The following is a 23,037-nucleotide window of genomic DNA, read 5'->3' on the forward strand; positions in this document are numbered from 1 at the left end:
ATTATAAAATGAAAACAAATAGTGATCTTCTCAGAAGTCATCATTACTTCGAGTTGTGTGCAGCATACTTCCTCAAGTAAAACTGTACTTGCTTGCTTTGTGATGCAAAACATAAATGAAAAAAATTGATCCAAATTGTCTCATGTTTCTGATTGTCAGAGCCTTCATTGGCATTCACTCACTCAGCAGGCAGCAGCGTGGGCTTGCCAGGTGTCCAGGGAAGCTCCCCAATGGGCCCTCCCCCTCACAGCATGGGGTCAGAAGTCACAAGTCTCCCCCCGGACCTGACGCCACTCTGCTTTCACATATCCTCAAATCCCCTGTTCTATAGTTTGGCATCACAGAGGGCTGTGTCCAAGGTCAGGAAGTTGGAAGCCATCATTGGAGAAGATCCAGGTAAGTTCAGGACAATTACACAGCCTAAAAGCAGTGAAGTTGTCAGCTTGTGTAAATGCTAAATAAAAAGAGACTACAACAAATCCTGTTCAACTTATATTCAATTGAATAGACTGCAAAGACAAGATATTTCATCTTCACACTGACAAACTTTCTTCTTTTCTGCAAATATTAGCTCATTTGGAATTTGATGCCTGCAACATGTTTCAAAAAAGCTGGCACAAGTGGCAAAAAAGAGTGAGAAAGTTGAGGAATGCTCATCAAAGACTTATTTGGAACATGGCACAGGTGAACAGGCTAATTGGGAACAGGTGGGTGCCATGATTGGCTATAAAAGCAGCTTCCATGAAATACTCACTCATTCACAAACAAGGACGGGGCGAGGGTCACCACTTTGTCAACAAATTGTTTAAGAACAACATTTCTCAAGCAGCTACTGAGAGGAATTTAGGGATTTCACCATCTACACTCCATAATATCATCAAAAGTTTGAGAGAATGTGGAGAACTCACTGCACGTAAGTCATGATATTACACACCTTCCATCCCTCAGGCATCAAAAAGCCACATCAGTTTGTAAAGGATATCCCCACTTGGGCTCAGGAACACTTCAAAAAACACTGTCAGTAACTACAGTTGGTCGCTACATCTGTAAGTGCAAGTTAAAACTCTACTCTGCAAAGCCAAAGCCATTTATCAACAACACCCAGAAACACTTAGCTGGGCCCAAGCTCATCTAAGATGGACTGATGCAAAGTGGAAAAGTGTTCTGTGGTCTGACGAGTCCACATTTCAAAATGGATCTGGAAACTGTGGACCGAAGAGGAAAATAACCATGTGGACTGTTGTAGGGTGAAAGTGTTCTAGGCAGCATGTGTGATGGTATGGGGGTGTATTAGTGATTGTTGTAGGGTGAAAGTGTTCTAGGCAGCATGTGTGATGGTATGGGGGTGTATTAGTGATTGTTGTAGGGTGAAAGTGTTCTAGGCAGCATGTGTGATGGTATGGGGGTGTATTAGTGATTGTTGTAGGGTGAAAGTGTTCTAGGCAGCATGTGTGATGGTATGGGGGTGTATTAGTGATTGTTGTAGGGTGAAAGTGTTCTAGGCAGCATGTGTGATGGTATGGGGGTGTATTAGTGATTGTTGTAGGGTGAACGTGTTCTAGGCAGCATGTGTGATGGTATGGGGGTGTATTAGTGATTTTTGTAGGGTGAAAGTGTCCTAGGCAGCATGTGTGATGGTATGGGGGTGTATTAGTGATTGTTGTAGGGTGAAAGTGTTCTAGGCAGCATGTGTGATGGTATGGGGGTGTATTAGTGATTGTTGTAGGGTAAAAGTGTTCTAGGCAGCATGTGTGATGGTATGGGGGTGTATTAGTGATTGTTGTAGGGTGAAATTGTTCTAGGCAGCATGTGTGATGGTATGGGGGTGTATTAGTGATTGTTGTAGGGTGAAAGTGTTCTAGTCAGCATGTGTGATGGTATGGGGGTGTATTAGTGATTGTTGTAGGGTGAAAGTGTTCTAGGCAGCATGTGTGATGGTATGGGGGTGTATTAGTGATTGTTGTAGGGTGAAAGTGTTCTAGGCAGCATGTGTGATGGTATGGGGGTGTATTAGTGATTGTTGTAGGGTGAAAGTGTTCTAGGCAGCATGTGTGATGGTATGGGGGTGTATTAGTGATTGTTGTAGGGTGAAAGTGTTCTAGGCAGCATGTGTGATGGTATGGGGGTGTATTAGTGATTGTTGTAGGGTGAAAGTGTTCTAGGCAGCATGTGTGATGGTATGGGGGTGTATTAGTGATTGTTGTAGGGTGAAAGTGTTCTAGGCAGCATGTGTGATGGTATGGGGGTGTATTAGTGATTGTTGTAGGGTGAAAGTGTTCTAGGCAGCATGTGTGATGGTATGGGGGTGTATTAGTGGCCAAGTCATGGCTAACTTACACATCTATGAAGGCACCATTAATGCTGAAAGGTACATACAACTTTTGGAGCAACATATGTTGTTATCATGGACGCCCCTGCTTATTTCAGCAAGACAATGCCAAGCCACGTGGCTTCATAGTAAAAGAGTGCAGGTACTAGACTGGCCTGCCTGTAGTCCAGACATTGAAAATGTGTGCAGGCTAAAATATGAGGCAGGAGACTGTTGAACAAGTTAAGCTGTACATCAAGCAAGAATGGGAAAGAATTCCACTTCAAAAATGTGTCTCCTCAGTTCCCAAACCTGCACTGAGTGTTGTTTGCAAAAATAAGAAAGTTTGTCAGTGTGAACAGTAAATATCTTGTCTTTGCAGTCTGTTCAATTGAATATAAGTTGAAAAGGATTTGTTGTATATTATTTTATTTAGCATTTACACAACTTGACAACTTCACTGCTTTTGTGTTTCGTAGTACTGTAGTAGTATTTGTAGTCATGGACCAATATTTTAAAACTTTGTGTCTCAATAACTTTGCTGCTTCGTTGTCATTATTGTGACACAGAAAATGCTTGGGGTTTTTTTGTATTCAAACATTTAAAATGTTTTTTTTTTTTTGGTAAATGCTAAGGAAGCAAAATGGAAGTCGCTCCCACATGACCAAAGAGCACATGTCTGGCTCACTAGCTTGAAACAAATACGTTTCCATAGAAATAAATGTATTGAAGTAACAAACAGATTGTTAGAGTTTTCGTCTTTACATTTTTTAAAATCTCGTTAAAAAGTGTGAGTTTTAATAAGGATGTGAAGCATGATGTGTGACGGCCTCCCAGCCGTCCTCGTGTGGGTTGCGGTGACACTGGACACACGACGCATCGTAGCAGGTTTGATTCACTTTTATTGTTTCAAACGACCTTTCTTCGGGCCCGTCGGCCTTGCCATTTCTAGTGCGCCGGCTCCTCTTCCTGGTCGCGCTGCACCTTTCTGTGCTCGCCTGCTGCGTCGGTGGCGGGGACTCATCTTGGCGTGATCTCTGTCAGGCTGCCATGGTTTCTTTCCCTGTCTCCTCCTCCCGATCCTTCCTCCTTCGCCTCTCTTGAAGTCTTGCAGCAGATGCGCAGATTGTGAGCAGGTGAGTGTCTTACGCACCTGACTCCGATTGTTGTTCTCCTGCCGCTCCGCGTGCGTCACGCCTCTTCTCGCCGCCGCATGCCCCGCCTCCTGGCCTCCATCTTGGTCCAGAACGCCTCTGTCCGCCCGCTGTCGGCCCGTCGGCTGCGTGTCTCCACAGATGGCACTGGTGCCCACACGCATACTGTTGTAGAAAACCAGACCTAAAAACTACAACTCCATTTTCGCTGCTCAGCATGGAGCTCCAATGCTCTGGGCGGATAAAATTATTAAAGGTTTGATGATTACATTTCAGCTGGAAACACGCAGACTCAGCCACCTGCAACTCTGTGATGTCGTGCCAGTACTCAACTTTATTTTCTATGACTTAATATGCAACCCTTGCGTGTAGCATAAACTAGCAAATTTGTAACGGTAGTCGCCACATTAAAGGAGTCATATTATTGTGATTCTTTTGTAAATGTAAAAGACTTCCTTGTGGTCTACATAACATGTAATGCTGCTTCTTTGCTCAAAATGTTGCATGGATGATGTTTTACACATCATCTTCAACTCACTTTCTGACAGTCTCTTCAGGATGTGTCTTATTTACGTGCCTCCACTTGGACAGCGTCATCTTTGTTGTAGCGGTGTAGCGTGCAAGGACGGGAGTGGAAGAAGTGTCAAAAGATGGAGCTAACTGTTTTAATGACATTCACACTTTACCTCAATCAATCAGAGAGCAGCATCTCCTCATCTGCGACTCACTAGTGCAACAACAACACCCGATATGTGTCCTGTGACCGGAACTCTCTAATAAGTAAAGTTCCTTGGGTGAATAATGTAAAGTCACTACACCGGTATGTTTTAGTGCTTCCATGGTGAGTTTACTGACAGATATAAATAAGAAATTTACACTACTTTATATTACAAATGGCAACAGTGGAGGATGAATGTCACATAACAAGAAGATAGAGAAAACAAAGGAGCTTATCAACTCACGGACGGGTGCAGTTATTCAGGATTTATGCAGATCCCAAATACAGATCAGCAGGTAATAGAAGGTAAGAAAAGTTGCTTTTGCATAATATTGTGAAAAAAAACACCAGATAATGTCTTACCTTATACACACAGCATAATAATACTCCTTTGTTGAAGCACGGTATACAATCCATCAAGCGCTGTGGCTTCATAGCTTACCAAAGTCATACTAAAATATTTTCATAGATTTTGGAGCGCCATGTGTAATGTTCTATATTTTTAATGAAACATATAAAATGTTTGTGCTGTTTACTTGAGTCCTATTGCCATCATAGTGCAGTGCAGTCTACATGTATCTCTTATGTGTGACTGCCATCTACTGGTCACACTTATCATTACACCATGTACCAAATAAAATATCTTCGAGGTTGGTAAGCAAAACCAGAATTATTGCGTACATTAGGCGCTCAAGGTTATAAGGCACACTGTCAAGATTTGAGGAAATGAGAGGATTTTAAGTGCGTCTTATTGTCGGAAAAATACGGTGTATATATATATATTTTTCGATATTTCCATCTATCTTCTTACGCTTATCCAAAGTGGGGTCGCGGGGGCCGCAGCCTAAGCAGGGAAGCCCAGACTTCCCTCTCCTCAGCTACTTTGTCCATGTCTTTCTGTGGAATCCTGAGGCGTTCCCAGACCGGCCGGGAGACATAGTCTCTCCAACGTGTCCTGGGTCTGCCCCCGTGGTCTACTACCGGTCAGACCTGCCCTAAACACCTCCTCTCCATGTGTTCTTCGGGTACTCAAGCCACCTCCAAAAAGTATGCATATTAGGTGAATTGTAGACTCTGAATGGGAGTGTAAATGTTTCCTTTTGTTTACCTTTTTTTTTTTGTTTTAACAGGTCAACGAGGAATCAAAGCTTTGTTTATCCAAGATGAACTCATCCGCTCCTGTCTGGCGCTCTCCCATGCGTCATCTGTTGCCATAACAACAGGCTTTCCCACTCACTACATGCACAGGTACATGACTCTTTCACAAACATCCCGTTACACCAGGGGTGTCAGACTCAAATACAGAGTGGGCCAAAATGTAAAACTGAACAAAGGCGCGGGCCGAGGTTGAACAAATGAACCTTTTAATAGGGACCCAAACAAGTTTTTCATTGAACATTGAACAAGCAAGGCTTATATAACTTTATAGTGACATGCAAAATTCCATCCATCCATTTTCTACCGCTTACACCCTTTCGGGGTCGCGGGGGGCGCTGGCGCCTATCTCAGCTACAATCGGGCGGAAGGCAGGGTACACCCTGGACAAGTCGCCACCTCATCGCAGGGCCAACACAGATAGACAGACAACATTCACACTCACATTCACACACTAGGGACCATTTAGTGTTGCCAATCAACCTATCCCCAGGTGCATGTCTTTGGAGGTGGGAGGAAGCCGGAGTACCCGGAGGGAACCCACGCATTCACGGGGAGAACATGCAAACTCCACACAGAAAGATCCCCAGCCTGGATTTGAACCCAGGACTGCAGGAACTTCGTATTGTGAGGCAGACGCACTAACCCCTCTGCCACCGTGAAGCCCACATGCAAAATTGAGTTTCAAATAATAATAACAATATTTAAAAAATATCAATGGCATATGAAATATAATTTAAATAAAAATTGAATGCCTCTTTTCTATTTGCAGCCTTCTGAGGTAAATATCAACATTAACTTTTTCCACAGGCCAATAATAAATTTGAAAATAAAATAACAATAAGGAATGAATCAAACATTCAAGCCTTGAAAGTAGCAAGAGAAAGTGAATAAAACGTTAATTATTGCTCAGTTTATTACACTGATTTGCTTAAACAACGCTTATATAACCTAATTGTGCAAAATTAACTTTCTAAAAACAAACAAAAAAACATCACAGAAATAAAATTTAAATAAAAATGTAATGCCTCTTTTCTATTTGCAGCCTTCTAAAGTAAATATCAACATTAACTTTTTCCACTAGCTAATAAATTTGAAAATAAAATAATGAGGTGGTCGGGGTTGGGGGGTGGCGGGGTTTGGTGATGGCGGGGGTGGATAGCGTCCCGGAAGAGTTAGTGCTGCAAGGGGTTTTGGGTATTTGTTCTGTTGTGTTCATGTCGTGTTTCGGTGCGGTTGTTCTTCCGAATTGTGTTTGTCATTCTTGTTTGGTGTGGCTTCACAGTGTGGCGCATATTTGTAACAGTGTTAAAGTTGTTTATATGGCCACCCTCAGTGTGACCTGTATGGCTGTTGATCAAATATGCCATGCATTCACTTGTGTGTGTGTGTGTGTGTGTGTGTGTGTGTGTGTGTGTGTGTGTGTGTGTGTGTGTGTGTGTGTGTGTGTGTGTGTGTGTGTACAAGCCGCATATAATATGTGACTTGGCCAGCATGTTGTATGTATAGAGGAAAAGCGGACGTAACGACAGGTTGTGGAGAACGCTAAAGGCAGTGCCTTTAAGGCACAACCCCAATATTGTTGTCCAGGGAGAAATTCAGGAGAATGGTTGCCCCGGGAGATTTTCGGGAGGGGCACTGAACTTCGGGAGTCTCCCGGGAAAATCAGGAGGGTTGGCAAGTATGAGTATAAGCGGTGAATGCTGTGTTACAGCGGCACTGGTGCTGTACAATCTTGGCGGGCCAGCTCTAATGTTAATTTGATATTGCCTCAAGGGCCAAATTAAATTACACGCGGGCCAGAGTTTGACACCGATGCATTACACCATCTAGAGCAGACCTGGGCAAGATAGAACCCGCAGTAAGATTTTCAACCGGGCCCGCCCGACGTTCTACATCATTATGTTACACCTTGAACATGAAAAGTGTATTTGCCATTATGATGTTTCTAAATGACCAAGTCTTCAACTATAGAAAGTATTCCAGTGCTTGAAATGTGCACTTTTGAGTCTTACTACTGGAGTTATTACTGTAATCTACAACAAAGCCCAGCAGCCACATGTGGCAGGAACACATTTGTACTTGATAATATATCATATTGGAGCTCTTTATTACACTTTGTACTTGATAATATATCATATTGGAGCTCTTTATTACACTTTGTACTTGATAATATATCATATTGGAGCTCTTTATTACACTTTGTACTTGATAATATATCATATTGGAGCTCTTTATTACACTTTGTACTTGATAATATATCATATTGGAGCTCTTTATTACACTTTGTACTTGATAATATATCATATTGGAGCTCTTTATTACACTTTGTACTTGATAATATATCATATTGGAGCTCTTTATTACACTTTGTACTTGATAATATATCATATTGGAGCTCTTTATTACACTTTGTACTTGATAATATATCATATTGGAGCTCTTTATTACACTTTGTACTTGATAATATATCATATTGGAGCTCTTTATTACACTTTGTACTTGATAATATATCATATTGGAGCTCTTTATTACACTTTGTACTTGATAATATATCATATTGGAGCTCTTTATTACACTTTGTACTTGATAATATATCATATTGGAGCTCTTTATTACACTTTGTACTTGATAATATATCATATTGGAGCTCTTTATTACACTTTGTACTTGATAATATATCATATTGGAGCTCTTTATTACACTTTGTACTTGATAATATATCATATTGGAGCTCTTTATTACACTTTGTACTTGATAATATATCATATTGGAGCTCTTTATTACACTTTGTACTTGATAATATATCATATTGGAGCTCTTTATTACACTTTGTACTTGATAATATATCATATTGGAGCTCTTTATTACACTTTGCTTTCATATCTTGCTGTTTGTTACATTCTTGTTGTGTTTTGTTTGATTGTAAAAGATACACAACTATGGAGGAGCTGCTCTGACAAGTAAAATATGTTGTTAATATTCACTCTTTTATTGTTCATACTTAATATTGTAAATCCCATTTTCTTTATTTTCATGTACATTTTGGGTGTCCCATTCTGTAAAAAACTGTAAAATTCCATTCTGTTTTTTTGAGGTGATCTGTTTTTACAACTCTAAGGGACATTGTGACTTTTGGTATTAGTGTTCCTGAAAAAAAGGGAGCCAAACACACATAATGTACAACACATTTTTACAGCTACATGTGTATACATCATTTATACACATACACATTGGCCCCACAGACACTTTTTTTCTCTCAATGTGGCCCCCAAGTCCAAATATTTGCCCAGTTGTGATCTATGCAGACACTGTTGTGTAGTGCTAACAAAGCCTGGTGTTTAATAGAAGGTCCTTGAGGACGAGCGGCTTGTAGTCCGGTCACACAAATGTAAAGATGTCAACTAAGTTGGACCTGTGTGATGTCAGCAGTGAATTAGTCACTCCAACATGGTTGTAAAGGTCTGACAGTACATTGCTGCTAGTGTGCCTCTCCCCTCACTGCAGCCACTCATTCCGCGCAAGGATTGTCCTCATCAGCCATCTTGGCACACACAAGTCAACGTCAAGTCACCTGCTCGTCTTCCAAAACGGACAAATTTAAGAAACGATGGCTTCACGGTGGAAGAGGGGTTAGTGCGTCTGCCTCACAATACGAAGGTCCTGAGTAGTCAGGGTTCAATCCCGGGCTCGGGATCGTTCTGTGTGGAGTTTGCATGTTCTCCCCGTGAATGCGTGGGTTCCCTCCGGGTACTCCGGCTTCTTCCCACCTCCAAAGACATGCACCTGGGGATAGGCCCCTCCCACCTCCAAAATCATGCACCTGGGGATAGGCCCCTCCCACCTCCAAATACATGCACCTGGGGATAGGCCCCTCCCACCTCCAAAGACATGCACCTGGGGATAGGCCCCTCCCACCTCCAAAATCATGCACCTGGGGATAGGCCCCTCCCACCTCCAAAGACATGCACCTGGGGATAGGCCCCTCCCACCTCCAAAGACATGCACCTGGGGATAGGCCCCTCCCACCTCCAAAATCATGCAGCTGGGGATAGGCCCCTCCCACCTCCAAAGACATGCACCTGATAATAGGCCCCTCCCACCTCCAAAGACATGCACCTGGGGATAGGCCCCTCCCACCTCCAAAGACATGCACCTGGGGATAGGTTGATTGGCAAGACTAAATGGTCCCTAGTGTGTGAATGTTGTCTGTCTATCTGTGTTGGCCCTGGGATGAGGTGGCAACTTGTCCAGGGTGTACGCTGCATTCCGCCCAATTGTAGCTGTGATAGGCACCAGCGCCACTTGCGACCCCAGAGGGTATAGGCCGTAGAAAATGGATGGATGGGTTATGATGCTACATAGTCTTCAAATGTAAACAATGACTATAACCTTGTTTTGACTTTTTGCCTTCAGCCCTCCCGATGAGACCGATGGCCCACCTGGAGCTGTTGCCATGGCGACCATGCTCCTTTCCCTGGGCAAGAAAGTTACACTGGTGGTGGACAGAAGGGCCTTGGAGATGAATCAGGCCATCATTGCTGAAGCTGTGAAGAAAGGTGGGAGTTTAGTGCTGAAGATTGTGATTGAAGTGGTTCTACATTGTGTTCCACCACCAAGCTCCTAATTAGTGCTGAAGATTGTGATTGAAGTGGTTCTACATTGTGTTCCACCACCAAGCTCCTAATTAGTGCTGAAGATTGTGATTGAAGTGGTTCTACATTGTGTTCCGCCACCAAGCTCCTATTTAGTGCTGAAGATTGTGATTGAAGTGGTTCTACATTGTGTTCCGCCACTAAGCTCCTAATTAGTGCTGAAGATTGTGATTGAAGTGGTTCTACATTGTGTTCCACCACCAAGCTCCTAATTAGTGCTGAAGATTGTGATTGAAGTGGTTCTACATTGTGTTCCACCACCAAGCTCCTAATTAGTGCTGAAGATTGTGATTGAAGTGGTTCTACATTGTGTTCCGCCACCAAGCTCCTATTTAGTGCTGAAGATTGTGATTGAAGTGGTTCTACATTGTGTTCCGCCACTAAGCTCCTAATTAGTGCTGAAGATTGTGATTGAAGTGGTTCTACATTGTGTTCCACCACCAAGCTCCTAATTAGTGCTGAAGATTGTGATTGAAGTGGTTCTACATTGTGTTCCACCACCAAGCTCCTAATTAGTGCTGAAGATTGTGATTGAAGTGGTTCTACATTGTGTTCCGCCACCAAGCTCCTATTTAGTGCTGAAGATTGTGATTGAAGTGGTTCTACATTGTGTTCCGCCACTAAGCTCCTAATTAGTGCTGAAGATTGTGATTGAAGTGGTTCTACATTGTGTTCCACCACCAAGCTCCTAATGAGTGCTGAAGATTGTGATTGAAGTGGTTCTACATTGTGTTCCACCACCAAGCTCCTAATTAGTGCTGAAGATTGTGATTGAAGTGGTTCTACATTGTGTTCCACCACCAAGCTCCTAATTAGTGCTGAAGATTGTGATTGAAGTGGTTCTACATTGTGTTCCACCACCAAGCTCCTAATTAGTGCTGAAGATTGTGATTGAAGTGGTTCTACATTGTGTTCCACCACCAAGCTCCTAATTAGTGCTGAAGATTGTGATTGAAGTGGTTCTACATTGTGTTCCACCACCAAGCTCCTAATTAGTGCTGAAGATTGTGATTGAAGTGGTTCTACATTGTGTTCCACCACCAAGCTCCTAATTAGTGCTGAAGATTGTGATTGAAGTGGTTCTACATTGTGTTCCACCACCAAGCTCCTAATTAGTGCTGAAGATTGTGATTGAAGTGGTTCTACATTGTGTTCCACCACCAAGCTCCTAATTAGTGCTGAAGATTGTGATTGAAGTGGTTCTACATTGTGTTCCACCACCAAGCTCCTAATTAGTGCTGAAGATTGTGATTGAAGTGGTTCTACATTGTGTTCCACCACCAAGCTCCTAATTAGTGCTGAAGATTGTGATTGAAGTGGTTCTACATTGTGTTCCACCACCAAGCTCCTAATTAGTGCTGAAGATTGTGATTGAAGTGGTTGTACATTGTGTTCCACCACCAAGCTCCTAATTAGTGCTGAAGATTGTGATTGAAGTGGTTCTACATTGTGTTCCACCACCAAGCTCCTAATTAGTGCTGAAGATTGTGATTGAAGTGGTTCTACATTGTGTTCCACCACCAAGCTCCTAATTAGTGCTGAAGATTGTGATTGAAGTGGTTCTACATTGTGTTCCACCACCAAGCTCCTAATGAGTGCTGAAGATTGTGATTGAAGTGGTTCTACATTGTGTTCCGCCACCAAGCTCCTAATTAGTGCTGAAGATTGTGATTGAAGTGGTTCTACATTGTGTTCCACCACCAAGCTCCTAATTAGTGCTGAAGATTGTGATTGAAGTGGTTCTACATTGTGTTCCACCACCAAGCTCCTATTTAGTGCTGAAGATTGTGATTGAAGTGGTTCTACATTGTTTTCCACCACCAAGCTCCTAATTAGTGCTGAAGATTGTGATTGAAGTGGTTCTACATTGTGTTCCACCACCAAGCTCCTAATTAGTGCTGAAGATTGTGATTGAAGTGGTTCTACATTGTGTTCCACCACCAAGCTCCTAATTAGTGCTGAAGATTGTGATTGAAGTGGTTCTACATTGTGTTCCACCACCAAGCTCCTAATTAGTGCTGAAGATTGTGATTGAAGTGGTTCTACATTGTGTTCCACCACCAAGCTCCTAATTAGTGCTGAAGATTGTGATTGAAGTGGTTCTACATTGTGTTCCACCACCAAGCTCCTAATTAGTGCTGAAGATTGTGATTGAAGTGGTTCTACATTGTGTTCCACCACCAAGCTCCTAATTAGTGCTGAAGATTGTGATTGAAGTGGTTCTACATTGTGTTCCACCACCAAGCTCCTAATTAGTGCTGAAGATTGTGATTGAAGTGGTTCTACATTGTGTTCCACCACCAAGCTCCTAATTAGTGCTGAAGATTGTGATTGAAGTGGTTCTACATTGTGTTCCGCCACCAAGCTCCTAATTAGTGCTGAAGATTGTGATTGAAGTGGTTCTACATTGTGTTCCGCCACCAAGCTCCTAATTAGTGCTGAAGATTGTGATTGAAGTGGTTCTACATTGTGTTCCACCACCAAGCTCCTAATTAGTGCTGAAGATTGTGATTGAAGTGGTTCTACATTGTGTTCCACCACCAAGCTCCTAATTAGTGCTGAAGATTGTGATTGAAGTGGTTCTACATTGTGTTCCACCACCAAGCTCCTATTTAGTGCTGAAGATTGTGATTGAAGTGGTTCTACATTGTGTTCCGCCACCAAGCTCCTAATTAGTGCTGAAGATTGTGATTGAAGTGGTTCTACATTGTGTTCCACCACCAAGCTCCTAATTAGTGCTGAAGATTGTGATTGAAGTGGTTCTACATTGTGTTCCACCACCAAGCTCCTAATTAGTGCTGAAGATTGTGATTGAAGTGGTTCTACATTGTGTTCCGTCACCAAGCTCCTAATTAGTGCTGAAGATTGTGATTGAAGTGGATCTACATTGTGTTCCACCACCAAGCTCCTAATTAGTGCTGACGATTGTGATTGAAGTGGTTCTACATTGTGTTCCACCACCAAGCTCCTAATTAGTGCTGAAGATTGTGATTGAAGTGGTTCTACATTGTGTTCCACCACCAAGCTCCTAATTAGTGCTGAAGATTGTGATTGAAGTGGTTCTACATTGTGTTCCACCACCAAGCTCCTAATTAGTGCTGAAGATTGTGATTGAAGTGGTTGTACATTGTGTTCCACCACCAAGCTCCTAATTAGTGCTGAAGATTGTGATTGAAGTGGTTCTACATTGTGTTCCACCACCAAGCTCCTAATTAGTGCTGAAGATTGTGATTGAAGTGGTTCTACATTGTGTTCCACCACCAAGCTCCTAATGAGTGCTGAAGATTGTGATTGAAGTGGTTCTACATTGTGTTCCGCCACCAAGCTCCTAATTAGTGCTGAAGATTGTGATTGAAGTGGTTCTACATTGTGTTCCACCACCAAGCTCCTAATTAGTGCTGAAGATTGTGATTGAAGTGGTTCTACATTGTGTTCCACCACCAAGCTCCTATTTAGTGCTGAAGATTGTGATTGAAGTGGTTCTACATTGTTTTCCACCACCAAGCTCCTAATTAGTGCTGAAGATTGTGATTGAAGTGGTTCTACATTGTGTTCCACCACCAAGCTCCTAATTAGTGCTGAAGATTGTGATTGAAGTGGTTCTACATTGTGTTCCACCACCAAGCTCCTAATTAGTGCTGAAGATTGTGATTGAAGTGGTTCTACATTGTGTTCCACCACCAAGCTCCTAATTAGTGCTGAAGATTGTGATTGAAGTGGTTCTACATTGTGTTCCACCACCAAGCTCCTAATTAGTGCTGAAGATTGTGATTGAAGTGGTTCTACATTGTGTTCCACCACCAAGCTCCTAATTAGTGCTGAAGATTGTGATTGAAGTGGTTCTACATTGTGTTCCACCACCAAGCTCCTAATTAGTGCTGAAGATTGTGATTGAAGTGGTTCTACATTGTGTTCCACCACCAAGCTCCTAATTAGTGCTGAAGATTGTGATTGAAGTGGTTCTACATTGTGTTCCGCCACCAAGCTCCTAATTAGTGCTGAAGATTGTGATTGAAGTGGTTCTACATTGTGTTCCACCACCAAGCTCCTAATTGTCCTAACTTCAAGAAGCCCCGCCCAGTAAAATTGAAAACAATCTAATCACAAAGCCCCACAACTGGAACATGCAACATGACCTTTTTAAAAAGAGCAGCAAAATTTCAAGCCGGTGGTATCAGCAACCAGATCTAGTTTTATGGTCAAATCTGTGGTACCTTAAACCTTAGACCTCAGGTCCTTCCACAAAGTGACTCCACTGCGTTCTGTCTCGGGCTATTGTTTTGTCCTTGTTTCCCAGGTGGCATTTCTGCGTGGGAGGTCTTTAGCTATTTTTCTTCTCCATGTTATTCATGGTGCCCATTTTTCCTTGTCCTCCCGACAATTTCCATTCTAGAGTCTATGAAGGGTCTCATTCATCAGGTCTTTTTTTTCTCAGGGCATTCAATCATCACAACTGGTTTGGACTAGAAGACTCTCATCCAAGTAGACTTCATCAGTTCATGATCATGGACTTAGGTTGCTCACATCTAGTCTTAGACTTAGATCAGTCACATCTACTCTTAGACTTAGATTGGTCACATCTAGTCTTAGACTTAGATTGGTCCCATCTAGTCTTAGACTTAGATTGGTCACATCTAGTCTTAGACTTAGATTGGTCACATCTAGTCTCGGACTTAGATTGGTCACCACTAGTCTTAGACTTAGATAGTCACATCTAGTCTTAGACTTAGGTTGCTCACATCTAGTCTTAGACTTAGATCAGTCACATCTACTCTTAGACTTAGATTGGTCACATCTAGTCTTAGACTTAGATTGGTCACATCTAGTCTTAGACTTAGATTGGTCACATCTAGTCTTAGACTTAGATTGGTCACATCTAGTCTCGGACTTAGATTGGTCACATCTAGTCTTAGACTTAGATTGGTCACACCTAGTCTTAGACTTAGATTGGTCACATCTATTCTTAGGCTTAGATTGGTCACATCTAGTCTTAGTCTTAGATTGGTCACATCTAGTCCTAGACTTAGATTGGTCACACCTAGTCTTAGACTTAGATTGGTCACGTCTACTCTTAGACTTAGATTAGTCACATCTAGTCTTGGACTTAGATTGGTCACATCTAGTCTTAGACTTAGATTGGTCACGTCTACTCTTAGACTTAGATTGGTCACATCTAGTCTTGGACTTAGATTGGTCACGTCTAGTCTTGGACTTAGATTGGTCACATCTAGTCTTAGACTTAGATGGGTCACATCTAGTCTTAGACTTAGATTGGTCACATCTAGTCTTAGACTTAGATTGGTCACGTCTAGTCTTAGACTTAGATTGGTCACGTCTAGTCTTGGACTTAGATTGGTCACATCTAGTCTTAGACTTAGATTGGTCACATCTAGTCTTAGACTTAGATTGGTCACACCTAGTCTTAGACTTAGATTGGTCACATCTACTCTTAGACTTAGATTGGTCACATCTAGTCTTAGACTTAGATTGGTCACATCTAGTCTTAGACCTTAGGCCCATTTTGCACACAACTTCTTTAGTTTTGTCAGTGCATCTCTAAAGGTTCTTGGTATTCGAACAGATCAGTCTTTCCAAATCGTACATCAATGTTTTCCTTCTCAACTTCGCTCATCCCCAACTCCCTGTTTCACTCCAGGTTTTATTTGGAAAGGTTCTGAGGTTTCCTTGTTCAGTTTCACGCAGCATTTGCAGTTTTCAGAGAAGTCCTGCATTATTACATTTGTCATTTGGTCCGGAAGTCCATAGTTTTTCACTATTCTGCTATCGAAGGCCTTTGAAAAGTCAACCAATGTTCTCAAACGTGTCTGTTGATATTCAGAGTACATTTCAATGATCTTTTTTTAGGGAATGTACTAACTTTGTTCTCTGAAGTCTGTTTGTTGTGGTTAGAAAGAATACAAAAATAGTCCAAAACTTTGAATCCCTACAGGGTTCTTTACATTCCCATCCTTCCTTGTAGGAAGTGACATAAAACAACATTTCTTTCTTTCATTCAGTGAATATCATCTGCTTCTGTCCTTCACACTCACTTTGTCAGTTCCAATGCTTGAAGAACAAAGATATGTCCATCTGTGACTTAAGCTAATGCTAGCAAGGAGACCACGTTTTGAGGCGGATCTTCTGGCGTTCCTTTGACATTTACTACGTGGAGGCTTGTAACTTCAATTGTCATTAAAAAAGCCTATGGCTTTGATGTAAGCGCCCTCATTGCATGTGTGTAAAAGTAGCTAAAAGTTGCAGTTGGGAAATGTAGTTAAGCTACGTAGCTCCGCTACATGTCTCTTGTTACTGCACATCACTGCCTATGGACAATTTAGAGTACTCAAGTCACCTAACATTTATATGTTGGTGGAAGCCAGAGAGTCCGGACACACAGAGAGAACATGCACAGTCTAAATGTCTACATGCTAACCATCAGGCCACCGTGCCGTTAGGATTAAGGGTTAGGCCAGGGGTAGGCAACCCAAATGTTGAAAGAGCCATATTGTAGCAGAAATACAAAAAAGTAATCCGTCTGGTGCCGAAAAAAACTAAGTCTTACATAAGTGTTATGATGAAGGAAACACATGATGTAAGTGTCTATATTAGCCTACTATCAAAATGACTTTAAAAGTCTTATATTAGGCTGACCATACGTCCTCTTTTCCCCGGACATGTCCTCTTTTGTGGCGTTGTCCTGCGTGTCCGGGCAGCTTTTTTTAAATGCGTCAAATTTCCGTCATTTTTTAATTAGAGTTGCGTGTATTTGTTGGCTGAGTTCTTAACCGATGCCGTCATGGCAACACCCCCCCCCCCCACCCATGCTCGTCACTCCTGTTGCATGCTGGGTAGTGTAGTCCTTTTATTCCCTGGCTCATTACATCACACTAGCTGTAAATATTGTAGCGGCTGGCTACGGGGTGTTAGCCAATGGCTTTGGTTGGGGGGCGGGACTTCCGGGGAAGTTAGTGAAGTGACGCTATTGACAGGCAGTGTTGGTTCGAGGAAAAGGAAATAGACTTCTTGGTAAACACTAAGGTGAGTGTAAGACTCCAGTGTCACGTGGGGGTCGCATTTTAATGCGGGATCGTTCCTCCAACGCAAACATAGACACTCCGGACAACAACTAAAAGGTAAGAATGATTTAATAACAAAACACTGGTACAAAAACAGACGAAAAGAAACACGTGGCGAAAACACAGAAGCTAATGCTAACACTAGCACAGGATCAGGTAACAAGAAATCTAGAATTACCAACGAAACAGTTGCATACCGCAAACAAGGGACCAAGACCGACTGACGGGACAAGGCAGGCTTAAATAAGGAAGTAATTAAAAAAACAGGTGTGCGTCTGGAACCCTCAGCAGGTGAAATTAATATGTTGCCATGGTGACCAAAGTGACTCACAAAAAGGTACACAAACAACAAAGGGAGTCCAAACTAACAGAAAATAACTAAACTAAACATGATCCAGACTACGGATCATGACAGTACCCCCTCCTCAAGGACAGATACCAGATGTCCATAAACAAAAACAAGCAGGGTCAAGAGTCACGGGAGGGCGGAGGGAGGAATTGGCGGTGGGTCGCCAGGCCAAGTGTCCCCGAATCCACCGAGGCAAAGTCAAGTGGCGGCGGCGAGTGGAACGCCGCTGCAGCTGGCGAGGCGGGCGACCAGGGAGCGGCCACATCCGTGGCCGACAGGGAGGTGGATGCACTTGGCGTGGAGGACGACCAGGGGGCGGCCACATCCATGGTCGACGTGGAAGTTGGCACGTCGGCGCCGTCGTAACAGGCGTGGACGCAGCAGAAGACTTGTCAGGCCTGGACGCAGCAGAAGACGAGGAGTCAGGCGTGAACGCAGCAGAAGACTTGTCAGGCGCGGACGCAGCAGAAGACGAGGAGTCAGGCGTGGACGCAGCAGAAGACGAGGAGTCAGGCGTGGACGCAGCAGAAGACGAGGAGTCAGGCGTGGACGCAGCAGAAGACGAGGAGTCAGGCGTGGACGCAGCAGAAGACGAGGAGTCAGGCGTGGACGCACCAGAAGACGACTTGTCAGGCGTGGACGCAGCAGAAGACGACTTGTCAGGCGTGGACGCAGCAGAAGACGACTTGTCAGGCGTGGACGCAGCAGAAGACGACTTGTCAGGCGTGGACGCAGCAGAAGACGACTTGTCAGGCGTGGACGCAGCAGAAGACGTGTCAGGCGTGGACGCAGCAAAAGACGTGTCAGGCGTGGACGCAGCAGAAGACGTGTCAGGCGTGGACGCAGCAGAAGACGTGTCAGGCGTGGACGCAGCAGAAGACGTGTCAGGCGTGGACGCAGCAGAAGACGTGTCAGGCGTGGACGCAGCAGAAGACGTGTCAGGCGTGGACGCAGCAGAAGACGTGTCAGGCGTGGACGCAGCAGATGAGGAGTCAGGCGTGGACGCAGCAGAAGACGTGTCAGGCGTGGACGCAGCAGAAGACGAGGAGTCAGGCGTGGACGCAGCAGAAGACGAGGAGTCAGGCGTGGACGCAGCAGAAGACGAGGAGTCAGGCGTGGACGCACCAGAAGACGACTTGTCAGGCGTGGACGCAGCAGAAGACGAGGAGTCAGGCGTGGACGCACCAGAAGACGACTTGTCAGGCGTGGACGCAGCAGAAGACGACTTGTCAGGCGTGGACGCAGCAGAAGACGACTTGTCAGGCGTGGACGCAGCAGAAGACGACTTGTCAGGCGTGGACGCAGCAGAAGACGACTTGTCAGGCGTGGACGCAGCAGAAGACGTGTCAGGCGTGGACGCAGCAAAAGACATGTCAGGCGTGGACGCAGCAGAAGACGTGTCAGGCGTGGACGCAGCAGAAGACGTGTCAGGCGTGGACGCAGCAGAAGACGTGTCAGGCGTGGACGCAGCAGAAGACGTGTCAGGCGTGGACGCAGCAGAAGACGTGTCAGGCGTGGACGCAGCAGATGAGGAGTCAGGCGTGGACGCAGCAGAAGACGTGTCAGGCGTGGACGCAGCAGAAGACGTGTCAGGCGTGGACGCAGCAGAAGACGAGGAGTCAGGCGTGGACGCAGCAGAAGACGAGGAGTCAGGCGTGGACGCAGCAGAAGACGACTTGTCAGGCGTGGACGCAGCAGAAGACGACTTGTCAGGCGTGGACGCAGCAGAAGACGACTTGTCAGGCGTGGACGCAGCAGAAGACGACTTGTCAGGCGTGGACGCAGCAGAAGACGTGTCAGGCGTGGACGCAGCAGAAGACGTGTCAGGCGTGGACGCAGCAGAAGACGACTTGTCAGGCGTGGACGCAGCAGAAGACGACTTGTCAGGCGTGGACGCAGCAGAAGACGTGTCAGGCGTGGACGCAGCAGAAGACGTGTCAGGCGTGGACGCAGCAGATGAGGAGTCAGGCGTGGACGCAGCAGAAGACGTGTCAGGCGTGGACGCAGCAGATGAGGAGTCAGGCGTGGACGCAGCAGAAGACGAGACTTGGCTTGGTTCTTGGCATGGCGGTGCTTGGCGGCGTGGAGCTAGTACTGGTACTTGTCGTAGAGCTGGTACTGGTATTTGTCGTGGTGCTGGTACTGGTACTTGGCGTGGTGCTGGTACTGGTCGTGGAGCTGGTGCTGGTACTAGAGCTGGTGCTGGTACTAGTCGTGGAGCTGGTGCTGGTACTAGTCGTGGAGCTGGTGCTGGTACTGGTCGTGGAGCTGGTGCTGGTACTAGTCGTGGAGCTGGTACTAGTCGTGGAGCTGGTGCTGGTACTGGTCGTGGAGCTGGTGGAGGCGGCCTAGGAGGAGGTTGCGGCTTGGCTGGGCGCAGTTGTGCCACTCCCCCCGCACCGCCCCCCTGCCCCAGTCCCCCCCCAAGGGGCGGATACCAGACGCACTTCTTGCGGTCTGGAACCGTCTTTCGGGGTGGGTGGAGGGAGGTTAGGAGGTGGGTAGAATCCTCCCCTAAAAAATGTTCAGCAAGTGCATCTCCCTCTCCCACCTGAGATTGTGTGGGAGGACAAGAAGAAAACGTCCGTGTCGTGGGCGGGACTAGAGCCATGGGGGGCGGAGCTTGGCAATCAAAAGAAGACTGAGGAAATCTAAATTTCAAAAAAATGTCCTGGTAGTGTTTTATCTTTGAATTATAGTCTTTTGTAGGTGACTTACACCTGGAGACAGAAGGCACAACAAGAACATTATGGTCCGTGACTTCCTTAGATGACGCCGGCGGAATGACGTCATCGCCGCGCGCCGATTCAGTGACGTCATCAGAAGTGGGCGGAGTGACGTCATGAAGAGTGGATGGAGTGAAGTCGTAGCCGGAGTTCATTTTGTTAGCAGCCCAATCAGAAAATTGTTTGGCAAAATGAGTTACTGGATTACCAAACATCGGCGGCGAGGAAAACTTTGCTGCTTGTGGCGTCTTGCTGTCCGGAGGAGTCTGAGGGAGCGGCGCGTCCCGGTAGCGAAGTGGAGCCCTTTTGGACGGCTTCCGTCTTCGCTGACGCGTCCGGTACTGTGGTGGATCGATGTCCTCGGGCCATACGGAGGTGATCGGAATCAACTTGCCATTAGGACCCCACATCAGGTCCTGGCGCTCCAAGGGCGAGTGGCGTAGAGTCTCCGCTTCCATTGCTCTCCACGTACCTTGCTCCACATCTTCAGAGTCTATGGCGAAGGAACTGTAAGCTTGGTCCCTTCTGTCACATGGGGGTCGCATTTTAATGCGGGATCGTTCCTCCAACGCAAACATAGACACTCCGGACAACAACTAAAAGGTAAGAATGATTTAATAACAAAACACTGGTACAAAAACAGACGAAAAGAAACACGTGGCGAAAACACAGAAGCTAATGCTAACACTAGCACAGGATCAGGTAACAAGAAATCTAGAATTACCAACGAAACAGTTGCATACCGCAAACAAGGGACCAAGACCGACTGACGGGACAAGGCAGGCTTAAATAAGGAAGTAATTAAAAAAACAGGTGTGCGTCTGGAACCCTCAGCAGGTGAAATTAATATTGTAGCGTCCCGGAAGAGTTGGTGTCGCAAGGGGTTCTGGGTATTTGTGTTGTTGTGTTTCTGTTGCTTTGCGGTGCTGATGTTCTCCTGAAATGCATTTGTTGTTCTTGTTTGGTGTGATTCACAGTGGGGTGCATGTTTGTGACAGTTTTGGTGTTGTTTATGCGGCCACCATAAGTGTGACCTGTGGGGCTGTTGACTAAGTACGCATTGCTTTCACTTGTGTGTGTGTGTTCAAAATTAACATGATCATTAAAGCTGGTAATGATCTTACAACGTGTTAGCATTTCTTGATGTCTTTGAGTAGAGACTTTTAAAGAATCCTGTCCAACGCTACATTGGTGTCAGAAGTGGGATGGCTTTCTCAGAAAAACTTGAGGATCTCATCAAATGCCTGGAGAATGCACTTCCGAATGAAGATCAACTACCTCACCACAAGGAAGAGGGAAGGAACAAGCGCCGCCCTGGTGGATTGGAGGCTCCACTACTTCAGCGCCAAGTAAGGGAGAGGAACTTGCGCCGCCCTGGTGGACTGGAGGCCCATCTACTTGGAGGAAGAATGGAAGCTCAATCTGATGGGACAAGAGTGGAAGTGCAACCGGATGGAGGAAGTGCGCCTCGTGTGGGAAGGAGTGCCAGGCGAAGAAGTGCCTCTCCTGTGCGGATGGTGGACACAAATTCCCTGCGAGATGACTACAGGCCAAGCATCGCCACACCAAAGCTTCCTCACTATAGTGGAGAAGGCTCTATTGAATCCTTCCTCCTTCAGGTCCAGCTAGCAGCACGTTTAAATGGCTGGTCTGATGTGGCAACCGCAGGGCATGTGGTGCTGTCCCTGGAAGGCCCAGCCCTACAGTGTTTGGTCGATTTACAAGAGGAGGAATTGGCTGATTGGCATGCCATGCGCGAGGCTCTTCAACGACGTTACGGGCGACCAATCCATGCAGACGAAGCACGAGAGCAGCTGTACAAGCGGCGACGCCTTTTGGGAGAAAGTCTCGGAGCTTATGCTGCGGACCTTCGCCGTCTGGTGCGAAGGGGCCACCCAGCGTTTCCAGAAGTATTACAAGAAGAGCTCACCGTGCAAGCTTTTGTCCGTGGTCTACAGCCTGAACGACTTCGAGAACACCTCAGACTGTTTGCTAAACACTCTCTCTCTGCCGCATTGATTGAAGCCGAACGTGTGGAGCACGTCCTGTGTCCAGATGGCCGCCGTGATGTTCCGCGAGTCCGCCAGGCTGGATGTCACGAGACAGAACGAGAGGGAGCCGACCAAGTGACTGCAACGCCACGGCTACGCTCCTCCCGGAGGAGGCAGACCGAAGTGAACTGTTACCGCTGCGGTGTCCCTGGCCACATTGCCAGACACTGTCCAGCCCCTTCCCCCATTGATGTTGCTGCTGAGGTGTCGTCAAACTAGAGAGGGGTGTCAGTGTCGGGGAACTGACACCCGGGATGGTTTCTACTGTACCCGAGGGTGACGCACAACGCCTGGGCTGCCTGGGCAGGGCCCGGGGGCTATACCTGGAATGTGAGCTTGATGGAACGGTCTGCAGAGCCCTGGTTGACACGGGGTCCACTATCTCCATCATCCGGCCGGGTGTCCTTCCCCACTTGCAGCACAGCTTGCCACCAGGCTGGACAATCACCAACACCCAAATTACAACAGTCACAGGAAGCAAGGCCGCCATGCTGGGCCAAGGGACAGTGTGCATTCAGGTGGCGGACCAAGAGAGACGACACCCATTCTGGCTGGCTGACATTCAGGACCCCTGCATTGTTGGACTTGACCTGTTGGAGATGTGGGGAGCCGTGGTCGATGTATCTAGGGCCATGCTTCATCTTGGTGAGAAAACAATTGCCCTTCAGGAGACTGATGAGCCCGGCGCCTGCAGAGTGACATCCCCCACAGAGCCATCCCCTGCTACGGCCTTCATGGTGGACCAGGAGAAGTCTCAGCCTAACCCTTCTACTAATAGGCCGACTACTAAAGAGACTCAGCAAGCTATTGCAGAACTGTTAGAGCGAAGCAGTCAAGGCCTGGAT

The 23,037-nt window shown here is 45.7% G+C and overlaps 1 protein-coding gene across 9 annotated transcripts in view; it reads left to right on the forward strand.

The window, feature by feature from the left end:
• The window catches only part of dglucy (D-glutamate cyclase), a 102,110-nt gene that overhangs the window by 43,994 nt on the left and 35,079 nt on the right, over window positions 1-23,037 (forward strand). For 6 of the 9 annotated variants that reach the window (XR_009804127.1, XM_061886371.1, XM_061886372.1 and 3 more), the window contains 4 exons: window positions 160-396; window positions 5,093-5,227; window positions 5,311-5,428; window positions 9,752-9,894. Coding sequence is in view for 8 of the 9 variants with exons in the window: in XM_061886371.1 (XP_061742355.1) it covers window positions 160-396; window positions 5,093-5,227; window positions 5,311-5,428; window positions 9,752-9,894 (633 nt within the window). In the remaining variant the exon portion in view is untranslated. The remainder of the gene's footprint in view (window positions 1-159; window positions 397-5,092; window positions 5,228-5,310; window positions 5,429-9,751; window positions 9,895-23,037) is intronic. The other 3 variants (XM_061886373.1, XM_061886376.1, XM_061886374.1) reach the window with 3 other exon arrangements.

This window comes from Nerophis ophidion, linkage group LG24 (assembly GCF_033978795.1).
Source record: "Nerophis ophidion isolate RoL-2023_Sa linkage group LG24, RoL_Noph_v1.0, whole genome shotgun sequence".
Lineage (NCBI taxonomy): Eukaryota > Metazoa > Chordata > Actinopteri > Syngnathiformes > Syngnathidae > Nerophis > Nerophis ophidion.